At 42.8% G+C, this 13,895-nt stretch overlaps 1 protein-coding gene across 1 annotated transcript in view; it reads right to left on the bottom strand.

Moving 5' to 3' along the window:
• The window catches only part of dicer1 (dicer 1, ribonuclease type III), a 50,855-nt gene that overhangs the window by 21,166 nt on the left and 15,794 nt on the right, over nucleotides 1-13,895 (bottom strand). Inside the window, 13 exon segments of the mRNA XM_034135194.1 lie at nucleotides 284-459; nucleotides 2,115-2,220; nucleotides 3,092-3,274; nucleotides 3,372-3,525; nucleotides 8,377-8,590; nucleotides 8,696-8,875; nucleotides 9,341-9,480; nucleotides 9,596-9,671; nucleotides 10,190-10,322; nucleotides 10,408-10,562; nucleotides 10,690-10,932; nucleotides 11,829-11,961; nucleotides 13,272-13,744. Coding sequence (XP_033991085.1) covers nucleotides 284-459; nucleotides 2,115-2,220; nucleotides 3,092-3,274; nucleotides 3,372-3,525; nucleotides 8,377-8,590; nucleotides 8,696-8,875; nucleotides 9,341-9,480; nucleotides 9,596-9,671; nucleotides 10,190-10,322; nucleotides 10,408-10,562; nucleotides 10,690-10,932; nucleotides 11,829-11,961; nucleotides 13,272-13,744 — 2,366 coding nt within the window.

The raw sequence follows: 13,895 nt of genomic DNA, 5'->3' as shown, positions 1-13,895 counted from the left end.
CTACATGATTTTTGCCATGGATGATGACACGTGTTGTCCTCCTCTCCTGCGAGAATCAGTTGAGCGTCTGCTCCAAACGCACCATTAAAGATTTAGCAGATGCCCAGTAGCAAAGGGCAGCATACTTCATTTGTTGCACTCTTTCACTGCGAGAGAATAAGCAGGACGTGTCGTGTGCAGTGTTAGTACTACAGTAGAGAAAATAAAATGGAATAACTGACAATGTCTCGCTGTTGTTAAGCACTGATCCTGTGTTTATGTGGTTTAGTGGGTAAAACCAGACCTGAAGTCGGGGGGGAGGGTCTGAGCCCCCACTCCAGCCTCACTGGCGGTCTGGGCCCGCAGCTCCTCTGCAGTCAGCAGACAGTGGAGGCGGTACAGGATGCTGGGCAGGCACACAGCTTTCCTCCACAGAGAGGCGGGGATGGGGTGGATGGCACACAGCTCTGGAACCAGGATCTGACAAACACAATGCAATGTTACACTGCTGCAGCTCAGAGTGTGGAAGCTCATGTCTAATATTTAAGAATTATACCAGGACGTCATTGGCTTCTAGATGGTTTTCTTTGCAGTTAAATACGAGTCATGATCAATCCATAATAGCTTTTGTTCAAAAATGTCAATCATGAAAATGGATACAACATGTAATAAAAAGTAAATCTTTGAAATCAGGCACTCTGAGACAATGGTCTTACTTCATCACCAGCAGTCAAACATTTTTAAACTGTGCAGTTAAGCATTCATATTATTATTATTACTAATCCAATGTATACACCTCTGTATACTAGGGATGGGAATTTGAAAGCAAATGTATATTCGAATATTCGACCCCCCAAAAAACGGTTAACCGGTTAACCGAAATGTACATATCCTATAAAAAAAAAATTGGGTCAAAAAAACATTTCTAACATTTTTTTTGGAAAAAGGTTTTTTCAATAACCAAGTCGAATTTGTCAAATGTATTGAACTGGTGATCACAGTTTGACAGCTATAGGCTTACAGCTTTCATGTGCAGAGGCGATTCACAATCAGGCCAGCTGTAGAGAAGACCCTCTCAGCTGGAACAGAGGTTATATAAGTTTAATTTGGCATAGTTTGCACTCTACACCGCACTCACTAACCTGGTCGAAATATTTCCACACATTACTCCTTTTTGACGCCCTGTCTGTTGTGTAGGACTCTTCTTAGAGTGTAAATAATTACCGGACTATGACTGGTAAAATATGTTGAATACCGGCAAAACTAAATCTCTCCTGTCAAAATCTCTATGTACTTTGCCGCCACACACGGTTGCCAAGCAGCGCTTATTGTTGTTTAGGCTGGCCACTCATGTGTCGCGAGTGTTGACAGGGGGCGGGGGAGCACGCTCATGAACGGTTAGCGCCGGAACCTCGCAACGGCTGCGGAGCGCATTTGCGCCGCATTTGGGCATAAGATGAGGTTTGAGTCTGTGTGATCTGCGTGTAGGCAGGGGCAGCAGCCATATCATTAGCTAGAACTAGCTAGATCTGATGGATTTGGACATAAACGCGAGTGAAGTACCGGACGCGAGAGAGAGAGATCAGCACCTGCAGCTCTGCCCGCTGTGAGGGACCGGTGAGCGGAGCAAAACACACCTTTAGACCTAACACATTTAGCTATGGCACTGTCGTATACATTGAATTATTCAATTTGATAATATGTAATCAACTTAGGCATCCCTCCCAAAAAAAATCCATAAAAATATTCATAACTCATATTCGAATACCTGAATAATTATTTGAATACCTGAATAATTTCGAATATTCGATTAATCGTTCCCATCCCTACTGTATACACTGTAATAAACATGCATATAAGGAGATTGTGTATATGTGCATATTTGAACTTGAAGTTCCTATAATTATATGCATTTTTTTATTCTATTTAAGATTTGATTGGACATTTTACCATAAGCTGCTATGTTCATAATATCCTTTTTATTCAAATGTTTTCTTTCTCAGTTCTTGGTGCTGGCCAATCAGATTGTTGGTGCCTGAGTTTTACAAATGTTTGGTACGAGAGCCGGACTCCTGTTCCTGGACCTGCCTTGGTGGTATCACTGAAATGAATGGGGGGGGGCTGTGATTTATTACCTGTTTGTTCTGCAGACTCTCCCACTTGGCCTTCCTCTTCTCTGCGCTGCTGAGCGGCAGAGCTTTGCCTTTCTGGTTCAGGTGCCGAGGGGTTAACAGGTTCAGTCTGAGAGCAGAGGGAACAAGAACAAGATTTTACCTGTCCAAATAATGGTCATGGACAAGGTGCAGTCATTACACTGGAACTTGATATCACTTTGCTTTCAAATGTGACCTTTGCTAAATCGAAATATTGTATCAAAATATTCTGAAAATCTCTAACAGAGAACTGTACAGTTCATTGGACATTTATACAAAAAAATGGGCTTTTTGTATTACTTGCATTCTGACCATAATCACCCACAATGCAACAGGACTGGATCAGTTCAGTTCTGGTGTTAAGATAGTAGCAGGTAATGTTTCCAGCAGCAGATCTCTGTAAGATCACTACTTTCTAACTTTACAACCCCACATACTTTACTTTTTAAACTTGACCACTTTAGTCCCGACCAAAGCTGCCTCAAGGCAATTTCTCATACTCAACACATCTCTCTCTGGGCCCAAAAGGCGCTATACTACTTTTCTACAGGTGTGTCCAAACATTTTTCAATGAGGGCCACATACAGAAAAATATACGAAGGGCTGGGCCCCTCACTAGAGGTTTGAAAAGTGGGCTTATTAACACAGGAGTACTGTGTAACATATTTTCATATATATAAGATGTATAATATAGTCAAGCACAAGTTCCATGTGTGGGCCATATTCCATTATACTTTTAGAATTTGCTGTGGGCCATTGGCACCCCGGGCATCCTGAAGCACACTTGGATGTGAAAAATGTGTTTGTGTTTGAGACCCTTTGTTAAACCTGTTCTCTTGCACAGACTCGGGACAAATGACAAAACTATAAGAATTAACCTTTTGAAAATTCCTAGTAGTTAAAATAGCAAATATAGCAAATAGAGCAAACTAATGAGAGTGGAGAGCCTGTGCTGCTACCTGGAGGAGGTGTGGTCCACATCCAGGAGCGGCTGGTTCAGGTTGGACAGGTCCAGGTTGTACTTGGTTTTGTAGTACTCAGCAAACGTCTCGTACTCTGGAGAGGGAAACTTGCTGAGCGGCGTCAGGTCTGTGTACACGTCGGCGACATAGAAGCGATGCGGTTGGTCAAAGTTACGATACCTGGGGGGGGGGGGGGGGAGCAGGGAGAGTCATTGTGGCGCTCAGACATCGTAAGCATAGTAAAAGTGGTTTGAAGGTTCACATGGCGCAGTGGTACCGTGGAATGATGACAGCATCCTGGTAGTCCTCCAGCTTGAAGCTGAAGGGGTTCTGCTTGGTGTACTGAGTGGTAGGAATGCCGGTGCGGGCCTCAGACTTCTCAATGTCCTCCATGAAGGAAAAGTCCATGTCTAGTGTGTTGGAGTCATCAACTGAATGAGCAGCAGAGAGAGAGGATGGTTTAAGGAAGGGGTCGGCAACCCACGGCTCTCGAGCCACATGCAGCTCTTTAAGCCCTCTGCTCTGGCTCCCTTGAGCTTAGACAAAAATAAGAAGGAAATAAAATAAAAATATTTGTAGGACTATTTATATTTTGTTGAAAATGTTCCGTATCTTGTATTTTGAGGTGATACTGTGACACATAAATAAAAAACAAAACGGTTTTAATTAGGTGAACTAAAAGATGCGTCACATCCTGCTACGGTCCCGCGCCACTGGCACCAGCGCCTTTTCTTACAGGCGAATAACCTGAGCCCCGGCTCGATGAGCGAACTATGGATACATCAAAGAAAAGAAAAGTATCTGAGGAACACAGAGGGTTTCATTCTGCGTGGTTAGAGTTATCTGCTTTCACAGCAAACGATGCTGGCTTACCGGTATGTTTGATATGTGGAGAGAAGTTATCAAAGGTGCTGCAGCCTTTACGCATTGGAGGAACAACACGGAAGAGGAAGACACCTGACGATCTTCATCATAATTCAATCAGTTAACTCTTTTTAGGGTGCAGCTATATGTTTTATTGATTTCAAAGTGGGTCAATTTTAATTATATTCATTTTCTTCAAATGTGCAGAGGACTACCCAAGTGCTGTGTTGATTTATTTGAAAGTTTGAAGTCTCCTTATAAGAGTTATTTGTTTGGTATTAGAGGTAAACAGTTTTCTATAATGTAATAAATAATAAATGCAAAAAAACTGTAGTTTTTGTCTATGATGTAACAATATATACAACTTTATAAGCTATCAAGTTATCAAATATGTTTTGCAGCTCCAGACAAAACAAATTGGTGGAAATGGGGTCAGAATGGCTCTTTTGGTCAAAAAGGTTGCAGACCCCTGGGTTAAGGTAACAAATAAACATCTTCACCACGAAGGTATGAAGGGAACCCATTTATTCCAATGACAGTTGCTCAGTGGCACTTTAAGTCAAAATGGGCCAACTGTCGAGAACAAAAATATCAGACCTTCCCTGGATCTGGGCCCATAGAGCATGCGCACTAGCATTTTCTGTAAGCCCCGCCTCCAATCTGCTCGTTCACAGTAGCTTATTGGCCGTTCTCGGCTCAGTCAAATGAATAGAGAGGACAATAAACTTTGGATTCAGCTTTTAGCACACATTTCAACTTCTAGGACCTGATGATTTAAATATGGCTTCTGATGTGCTGAACACAATGAAACTCAATCTGTTCAGGACAACCATCGAGACCATCCTTTTGTACGGCTCCAAAACCTGGACCTTCAATGTTTGGACACCATCAACTAGGGTTGCCCGCAACTAAAGATTTTTCTAGTCGACTAATAGTCGTCAATTAAGGCGATTAGTCGACTAATCGCCTTAATTAATTGTGTGTGTGAACAAGCAGCGAGGACACACACGGAACATTTAGAGCTAGCTTCCATTATTCATATCTGAATATAACAACCAGACTTTCCGTTAGCCGGTAATTACCGGACTATGACCGGTAAAATGTGCTGAAGACCGGCAAATCTAAATCTCTCCGGTCAAAATAATTTCCCCTTAGCGCAATACTGCATCAGTTGCACCACTTATGTTACAGACAAGAAGAGTACATTCTAATGTCTAACTAGGGATGTCCCGATCCGATCACGTGATCGGGGATCGGAGCCGATCAGGTGATTTTCACGTGATCGGGGATCGGGAGAAAGAAATCGGGGATGGGATTTTTTTTTTTTTTTTTTTTATAAAATATTTTTATACATTTTATTTAATGTTACAAAACAAAAATGACCATGTTCACGTCTTAAAGTCATCCTGAGGCCTTAGTTTTGGGTTAAAATTACACAACATCATGTATGTGTTGCTTCTTTTGGGCTTGTTTTCATCGACCTGGTTGCTTATTTCTCTCAAATCTGGCAGAGTGGGCGCAGTGTCTAATAGTAGCAGTAAGCTAACAAGAGGCTACGTTCAGCTGGTGCCTCGGGAGTCGGGACAGAGAAAATGTCAGGAGTTTGGAAGTATTATAAAATTGAAAGCGAAGGCAGTGTAACAGCCAGATGCAATGTTTGCAAGGCGGAGGTTCCGCGTGGTGGAAAGAACAGAGCTACGTTCAACACGACCAATCTAATACAAACACCACCAACAACAACACGACGAGTACACAGCGGCCACTCAGGTAACGGCACTGAAACAACCGACACTTTCAGAGACTTTTAAAAGGAAAGAGAAACTACCCCAGAACAGCCAAGATAGCTGAATTCATCGCGTTGGATGACCAGCCGTTATCTGTTACCTTTTTTTCCCTCTTAATGCATTGCATAAAGATCGGATCGGGAAAAATCGGTATCGGCAGATTGTCAAAATCAAATGATCGGAATCGGATCGGGAGCAAAAAAAGGTGATCGGGACATCCCTATGTCTAACATTTAATGTGGAGAAAGAGAGTTATCCTCCTGAAGGGGACATTTTGACCCCTCATGTAAACAAATGCATAATTTTGCTGTAAAAAAAAAAAAACTGTAGAACAAGGTCCATCGACTTTAATCGCACAATGATGATGATGATAATTTAACCATGAGTAGTTGATTAAAGTAGTAGTAAAAAAACACATATATACACAATACACTACACTACAGTGTTTCCCCTAAATACAAATCGTGGCGGCGTAGCCAGGTACCCAAAAAAAAAATAAAGAATATATATATTTTTTTTTTACTTTTTCTTTTTTAATTAAAATAATAATAAGTGGCGACCCTTTTTCATTTTTGATTGTTTGTTATGTGGATTTGTAGTATTTGTGTTACTGTTCAATAAAGGTGTATTTTTGCTAAATCTTGAGACATTGCCACTGTATGTACTGGCAGGGCCGATTTTTGGCATAGGGGCGCCAGATCTGGGGGGCGCTGCGTTGGTAGCTCTGGGAGGGGAAAAAACATTTTTGACCATTGGCGCTCATCCTAATTTTCGGCCTTGATGTAACAACATTCATAATTAAGTAAATGTAACTCCCTTTTCACCCCGGTTACACTTTTCATTTGCCCTGTACGATGGGCGCTGTAAGTGATGAAAGTGGGGGATGTTGGCTTATCAGGCGCCCGCAGCTCACAGCCAAAGTGCGAGCGTGGGAGCGAGAGAGCGAGCGAGGGAGAGAGAGAGAGGGCGCACCGGTACCGGTGCTGTTATTAGAATCTGGTGCTAGCTGCACTAACGGATATAAGAAGTAGATGTTTCTACAACCAGGGTGGAGGAGAGCTCTCCTGTCAGACTGAGAGGCTCAGTGAGGTAAAGGACTCTCTGAGGGTTTAGATAGTTCATTTTAGTCTAAGTTATCTCAGTGGGTCTCAAACGGTTTGACGACAAATTATGTAAACACATATTTCCAAGGCACTCCTTTATAATTATTAGGATAAATAAAAACAGGTTTGAAATCATTCCAATGTATACTATAGGACAGTAAACCAAACATATCGTTTAAAGTTGGAGAGATACAAAAATATGCATAAATAAATAAATGTTAACTAGGTAAAATAAGATATGAATGAACAACAAAAATAAAATAAGTTACATTTATTTGTTATTGGCTATGGTAGGTTATTGGTTATGTTCATATACTTATTGATTATTAAAATGTAACCCGATCTTTTTCAGATGGGTGTTTTAGAGTTCCCCTAGATCAGGTCTCTAGTAATTGTGTGCTCAAAGTGCACCAGATTGAAGCATTTTACTTTAAAATGTTCAAGAAAATCTTCCCGGGGAGGCATACCCCCGGACCCCCCTAGAGCAGTGGTTCTCAAATGGGGGTACGCGGACCCCTAGGGGTACGTTGGGGTACTGCAGGGGGTACGTGAGATTTAAAAGAAAAAAAAAGAAAAAAAAGGTTAATTAAAAAAATACCATGCATGATTACAAAAATAATCTTAGTACAATAAATTAAATAGAAAACACAATTTTATATAAAAAATTCCTAGAACCACCAAGGGGGTCCTCATATAAACATGTCAAATGTGTGTATTATAGTTTTTCACAATATATCATTTTGTTCATTAGTTTGTTAAACATATATTACTTCAGTTGAAAAACCTGTTTTATAAAAACGTTATTTTTTTTCATGCATAAAATGAAAATATCCTTAGTTTGTTGTAATTCATGCACGAAGCAGTTAATAAATCACACACTGAGGGAACATCACTATATTGTAATTATTTATATAGGCTTTTTCGATCAAAAATGTTCGGGGTCGGTCAGGGGGTACTTGGCTGAGAAAATGTTTCAAAGGGGGTACATTACTGAAAAAGGTTTGAGAAGCACTGCTCTAGAGGATGTGACGTCCACCCCCCAATTCAAACATGTTCATACAATACTGAATACATTTGAAGCCATTTTGACGTCTATTACCTATGTCAATACGTTTCTGTTTTTGTAGTGTATTTGTCTTTTGTAGAGATTTTTCATATATTCTTTATATATAAAATCTCGCCTAGGGCAGCAAATTGTCTAGAACCGGCCCTGGTATTAGGCCTCAAGAGCCTTTCTTGTGCTGGCAGACACATAGAAACAAATTGGCGGGGCGCACTTCGCACGTGCACACACTAAAAAATTCCACGCGCTCCGCGTTCACATTATGCTGGGCCCACGTGCCTTAGCACCGCTGCTATGACTCCATCCTAGGGGAAACACTGCACTAATTACCAGACATCTAGTTTCCAATGCAAGTCAATGGAAGTCTTATTGGGCTTAATTACGTCATAGTATGACATAGTATGACGTTGGAGTACCACTGCCTAGGGGAGATGAATGCAATAAGAGTGACAGAGTGATTGTACTGACCAACATTCAGAGGTAGAACGCAGTAGGCCGAGTCAGCCAGCGTGGGCTTGAACTCCAGTGCAGGTTTCTCCAGGCGGAGGATGTGGGAGAAGATGTACTGGTGCAGGCGGGTGATGAGGTCCAGCTGGGCGGTGGTCAGCGTGAAGCCGGACTTCTGCAGCTCGATGGAGATGGTCACCTCACCCGAGCGGGTGTACACCGGGAAATGGGGGATCTGGACAGAAAAGAAGCATCAGCTACCATCTACAACCAATGACAGCCATTTCTCTCTTTCTTTCCTTAAGAGTCTGATGTGAGAGAATAATGGGAGGTGACGTACTCGAGGTATGGGTTTGGCAGTCAGGATGCCGAAGCACCTGGTGGTGTCCTCCGGTGGGTACAGCCTCCTTCTGCGAAAGTTGAGTTCATCAGGGAGGGGGGTGGTGAGCACCATCCCGACCACATATAGGTAGTACGTCTGCTCTGGCACTGCGTAACTGTCCCTCAGACACTCAGGTATCTGAGGAGGAGAAGTGAAGGAGAAAAACATTGAACAATTCAACAGGATGCTCGCTGTTTGTAACAAAATAGTAAGCACTTCATAAATAATAAGACGTCATTAAACATTTGGAAAATTTCTAATGTTTATAGAGCGATAGGAAGATAAACATGAATGCCAACACCTTAAAGTGACACGTATCTAAATGTGTATTTGGAAATAGAAATCTGTTATTATGCTCAAATCAAAGATTCTGAATTAGTTCTTACTAGACATTTCTGCTCAACAATTGCAACTTCCAAACCAGAGTAGAAGATGAGCATTTTTTTTTTTAATACATAACAACATACACATTTTCCATCCAAAAAGTCAGTGAAAGGAATGTAGGGATTGTCCCATGAGAAAACATGGAAATGAACTGTAGAAATATGGTTTCTGCTTAGAGATGCTAATTTGTGTGCAATGAGAGAGAGGGAGCCTCCTTACGGCTTTAGGGTAGCACTGCCTCCTCTTGGTGGAGCCGGGCCGGCCTGGTACGCTGGTCTCCTCTTCATCGTGGAGGTCCAGCTCCTCTTCATATTTCACCGTCTCCTTTCCCACCGGCATCAGGTGATCATCCAGCTCACCTGGGGTAAAGAAAGCAGCATAACAAGATGAAGAGGATGCAGGGGAGAGTTCTATACAGGCTCACATTGAATAGTTTCCCCATCATGCATCTGAAAAATCTCATTCTGGTTTTACCTATTTTGTGGAGTTTCTCACAACATAGAAGTGCAACTGCTTTCTCTGCCAGCCTGGCACAGAACATGATAGGACCCTGCAAAGACAGTGACACATTGATCAAAGGAAGAACCTAATTCAGTTATTAATACATTCTATTAGTTTACACTAATGGAATCTATCGAGTGTTGACATATGAAAAAAAAGAAAGAAAAAAAAAGGCCTAAAGCCCCGTGTGGCACCTTTTCTGTCGGAAAGTGCTGTAGTAAAATTCATTTATAAAAGTGCTCTGTATTATACAGTATCATTAATAATACCAAGTATATGCATTGTCTAATGTCAATGTAAATACTGATGTATGTTCTCGTATCAAGGAGAGTAAAAAGGCGACGATATAATAGATTTAAAATGTGCGGCCCTCCACAGATACTGTACTTTGACATACACACAAACTGGAGAAATGCAAAACTGCCGCATTGATGGCAGAAGGAGCCGAGTGCAGCATACTATCACTCCATGTTAAAAAACAAGTTGGCGGTCAGAAAAAGCTGCTATGTGGACACAGGCCTTGTAACCATTGCCAACATTGTTAAAAATGCAGATGTTCTTCCTCACCTTAAGAGGAACTCTCAGAGGGGAGTTGATGGGCAGGTAGAGCGTGGACTGGAAGCGTGCGTCCGGCCTCTCTGCAGTTTTACACTTCGGGGCTAAGTGAGTGAAAGGGTCGCTGGGCAGCCGAGCACAATACCTGAGCACCAGAGCAGAGAGGACATTTAAAAAGCTGATTTAGGAGCGTTTCCTAAATGGATTGAGGATTTGAAGACTTCACCGACCTGTTGATGTGTCCGATGGCCGTGTTGACGGTGACCCGGGGGCTTCCATCCTCAGAGCGGAGCACGTAGGGAGGGATGATGTTGTCATCGTCCAGAACCTGCTCCAACTCATACTCACCTACCTCCACCGACTTGGAGCACTTGTTCCTTAAGATCTGCTCAGAAGAGTAACATCATCATCATCATCACTACCTCATTCAGCTTCACAGGATCACAATTGAACTTTCTACATTTCTCCTAACACTATTCAAATAATCCTCCATTGACTAAAGAAAGTGCCACCTTCTCTATGGACTTGTAGGTGGTGAGATCTTCCTCGAAGCCTCTGGTCCTCTCGCTGTCAGCCAGCATGATGTAGTTGGAGACGGGGGCTCGCGCTCTGCCTTTGGACTGGACGTAGGAGCGGTACTCTGTGGGCAGGTCGAAGCGCACCACCAGGTTACACTTTGGGATGTCCACGCCCTCCTCCACGATGCTGGTGGCGATCAGCAGGTTGGTTTCATGAGCGCGGAACTTGCGAAGAACCTGTGAGAGAAACAGGGGAGCCGAAGCAATAGAAAGTCTTTAAGAAATGCTTTCTAAACTACTAAATGTAAATGTTCACTACCTTGAAGGGCCAGGACAAACCTATGAATCCCATCAAGAAGCGCAACTCATGTGCAAGCCCATTAGTGTTGGCAGTTGGATAAACACATTGGCTCTTAGTGATTGGCTAAGGACATTTTCTGCAATTTCTTTCGCTTACTTATATTGTGTGGCCCCAAGCAGAGAGTAAAAGTGGAGGATTTTCACATCATAAGAGAGAGCTTGTTGGTGGAAAAACTTTGGGTTTACAGAGTTTAACTTAATTTCTTAAAGTTTGAAGGAAATCTTTATTGTTCCGTCACTGACGTGTTATCAGAATTAAAGCAAAATGTTGCTGTATGGTGACTTCAGGGAAGCTAGAGGATTTTCCAGTTCTGTTGTTTCTCTGTCATCTCCAACTCTGGCAGTGTTTGTGCAACTGGTAAGCTTTACCTTTCTGTCTTTGGGCTGCAGGCTGTGCGAGGTTACACTATCATGTTTTTTTGGTTCATGCTCCAGGGAAGTGTGCTTTTCTGTCTTTAAGCTGCAGGCTCCGGTGTAATGTGCCGTGTTGTTTTTTCTTCTGAGGCACAGGAGTAGGCGGGGTTGAAACAACATACAAATACTGAGAGAATAGCCCATTATGCTTTTGATTCTGATCTAAGTTGAAAGCTCTTTCCAATCGATTGTGGAATCAGAATAAAAATGGTTACAACTCTAGAGGAAAGAATAGAAAGTGACTAATCTGTGAGGGAGCTCAGTGGTAGCTAGGTCCTGCAATGAAACGCGATAACTCTACATATATCAAAATATGACAGTATATTTATGTACAGTGTGAACCATATGAGCATATATACCTCCTCTTGCTTCCTGAACTCCACCTCCATCTGCTTGTTGCGCGGCTGGTTCTTGCCGATGCTGTGGCCGGTGATGAAGTTGCTGCTGATGTAAGCCAGCTCCGGGTCCTGCTTCCCCGCCTCTTTGATCAGACTGAGGGAGGAACACAGACATACATGTTGAAGTTTCTCTAAGATGCACTGGCACAACTGTCATTATTCTCAAAACATGGGAAATACTCTGCTCTTAACAAATATCTGCTCTTTTTCAAAAGCAGACTGCTCCTCAAAGGGCACTGATCATGATTCAATACACAGAAAGAAGCCAAACAAACATATTCATTTGCCATTTATCCATCAGAAAACACTTTGGAATACTTCTTAAATATTCATTTATATATGCACAACACTTTGGGTTCATGATGGCTAAACTATCCACAGTGAATACAACTGAACAGAGAGCTGGACGTCAGAGAGTTCAACAGAACGGCAGAAGGAGACAGGAAGTAAACACTAAAGGGAACATCAGAAGGAGACAGACAGGAAGTAGACACTAAAGGGAACATCAGAAGGAGACAGACAGGAAGTAAACACTAAAGGGAACAGCAGAAGGAGACAGACAGGAAGTAGACACTAAAGGGAACAGCAGAAGGAGACAGACAGGAAGTAAACACTAAAGGGAACAGCAGAAGGAGACAGACAGGAAGTAAACACTAAAGGGAACAGCAGAAGGAGACAGACAGGAAGTAGACACTAAAGGGAACAGCAGAAGAAGACAGACAGACAGGAAGTAAACACTAAAGGGAACAGCAGAAGGAGACAGGCAGGAAGTAAACACTAAAGGGAACAGCAGAAGGAGACAGACAGGAAGTAAACACTAAAGGGAACAGCAGAAGGAGACAGGCTGGAAGTAAACACTAAAGGGAACAGCAGAAGGAGACGGACAGGAAGTAGACACTAAAGGGAACAGGGTATGGGCTCTGGCATTGTTTTAAGACTTGCTCATTGAAAAAAAATATGTCCAGACTTGGACAGTTACTGAAAACCTCCATCAGTGCTGCTGTCATTTTAAGTTAAGTTGCTGTTGCCGCAGTTCCAGCTGTTGTTTTGCAATAGAACAGACTACTTTGCTTAGCAGAAGCAAAATAATCATTTTTAAATCAATATGTTGTGTCAAATTGATGATTTATTTGGCAGGTAGCCGTGTTAAAAGCAGGATAATATGCAGCGAGCCGGTCATTGTAGGACAAAAAGACCCTGACCGCATATTATCCCTAATCCATGAATCCTCACGGTGGACTTCTGAGTTATTGATTATAAATAGTGTATTCCACAGGGTCCAAAAATAAGGGCGATTCACTTCACACTAAGAGCTACCAACAAACACATATGACAGTATTATAAACAGAAACATTTCATTGTCTTTAGTTGACATCACTATGTGTGAAGTGGTTGCCAGCCTACCGGTTGAGGACGACAGCCGTGTAGCGCCTCTCCACGAAGATGATCCCACAAAGGATGTTGGTGAACGGCGAGGGGAAGTTGGTTTCAGGCCTCTCTTTGACTTCCACCTCCTCGTCCTCATCTTCATCCTCAGAGTCGCTCCATGAGACGTAGTCGTCCTGGTTGCGGTTATTGTACCACTCTACGCTTTCGAACTGCTGCCGCTCAAAGGGCTTGTACTCGTGCAGGATCTCCAGCAGCCGGAGGACCTTGGGGGTGACGAACTTGAGGTCCAGGGAGGCGGGGGAGAAGTGCTCCTCGCACAGGGCGTGCACTTTGCGCAGGATGGTGTCGGTGAAGAGCAGGAACTTGCGGCTGAGCTCCTCCTGCTCGTGTTTGATGTACTTCTGGATCTCGCGCACCATGATGCCTGCGGCCTTATCTGCACACCAGGGCCCTAAAACCATGAGCACGGCCAGGAAGTCACCCAGGACCTGATATGGACAGAGACATTTATATGAACTGATGAACTGCTTATTGACTGGAGGAAACAGGATCTAAATTGAGCACCTGGGTAACAGTCCCTATCTGCCCTCTAAAGGGTTATTGCTGCATGGCAGTAGCTTGCCCAGACACAGTTATGAC

The sequence above is a fragment of the Trematomus bernacchii genome, unplaced genomic scaffold, assembly GCF_902827165.1.
Source record: "Trematomus bernacchii unplaced genomic scaffold, fTreBer1.1, whole genome shotgun sequence".
Lineage (NCBI taxonomy): Eukaryota > Metazoa > Chordata > Actinopteri > Perciformes > Nototheniidae > Trematomus > Trematomus bernacchii.
Note: the sequence above shows the minus strand (reverse complement) of the source record. Positions and strands in the feature narration are given on the sequence as shown.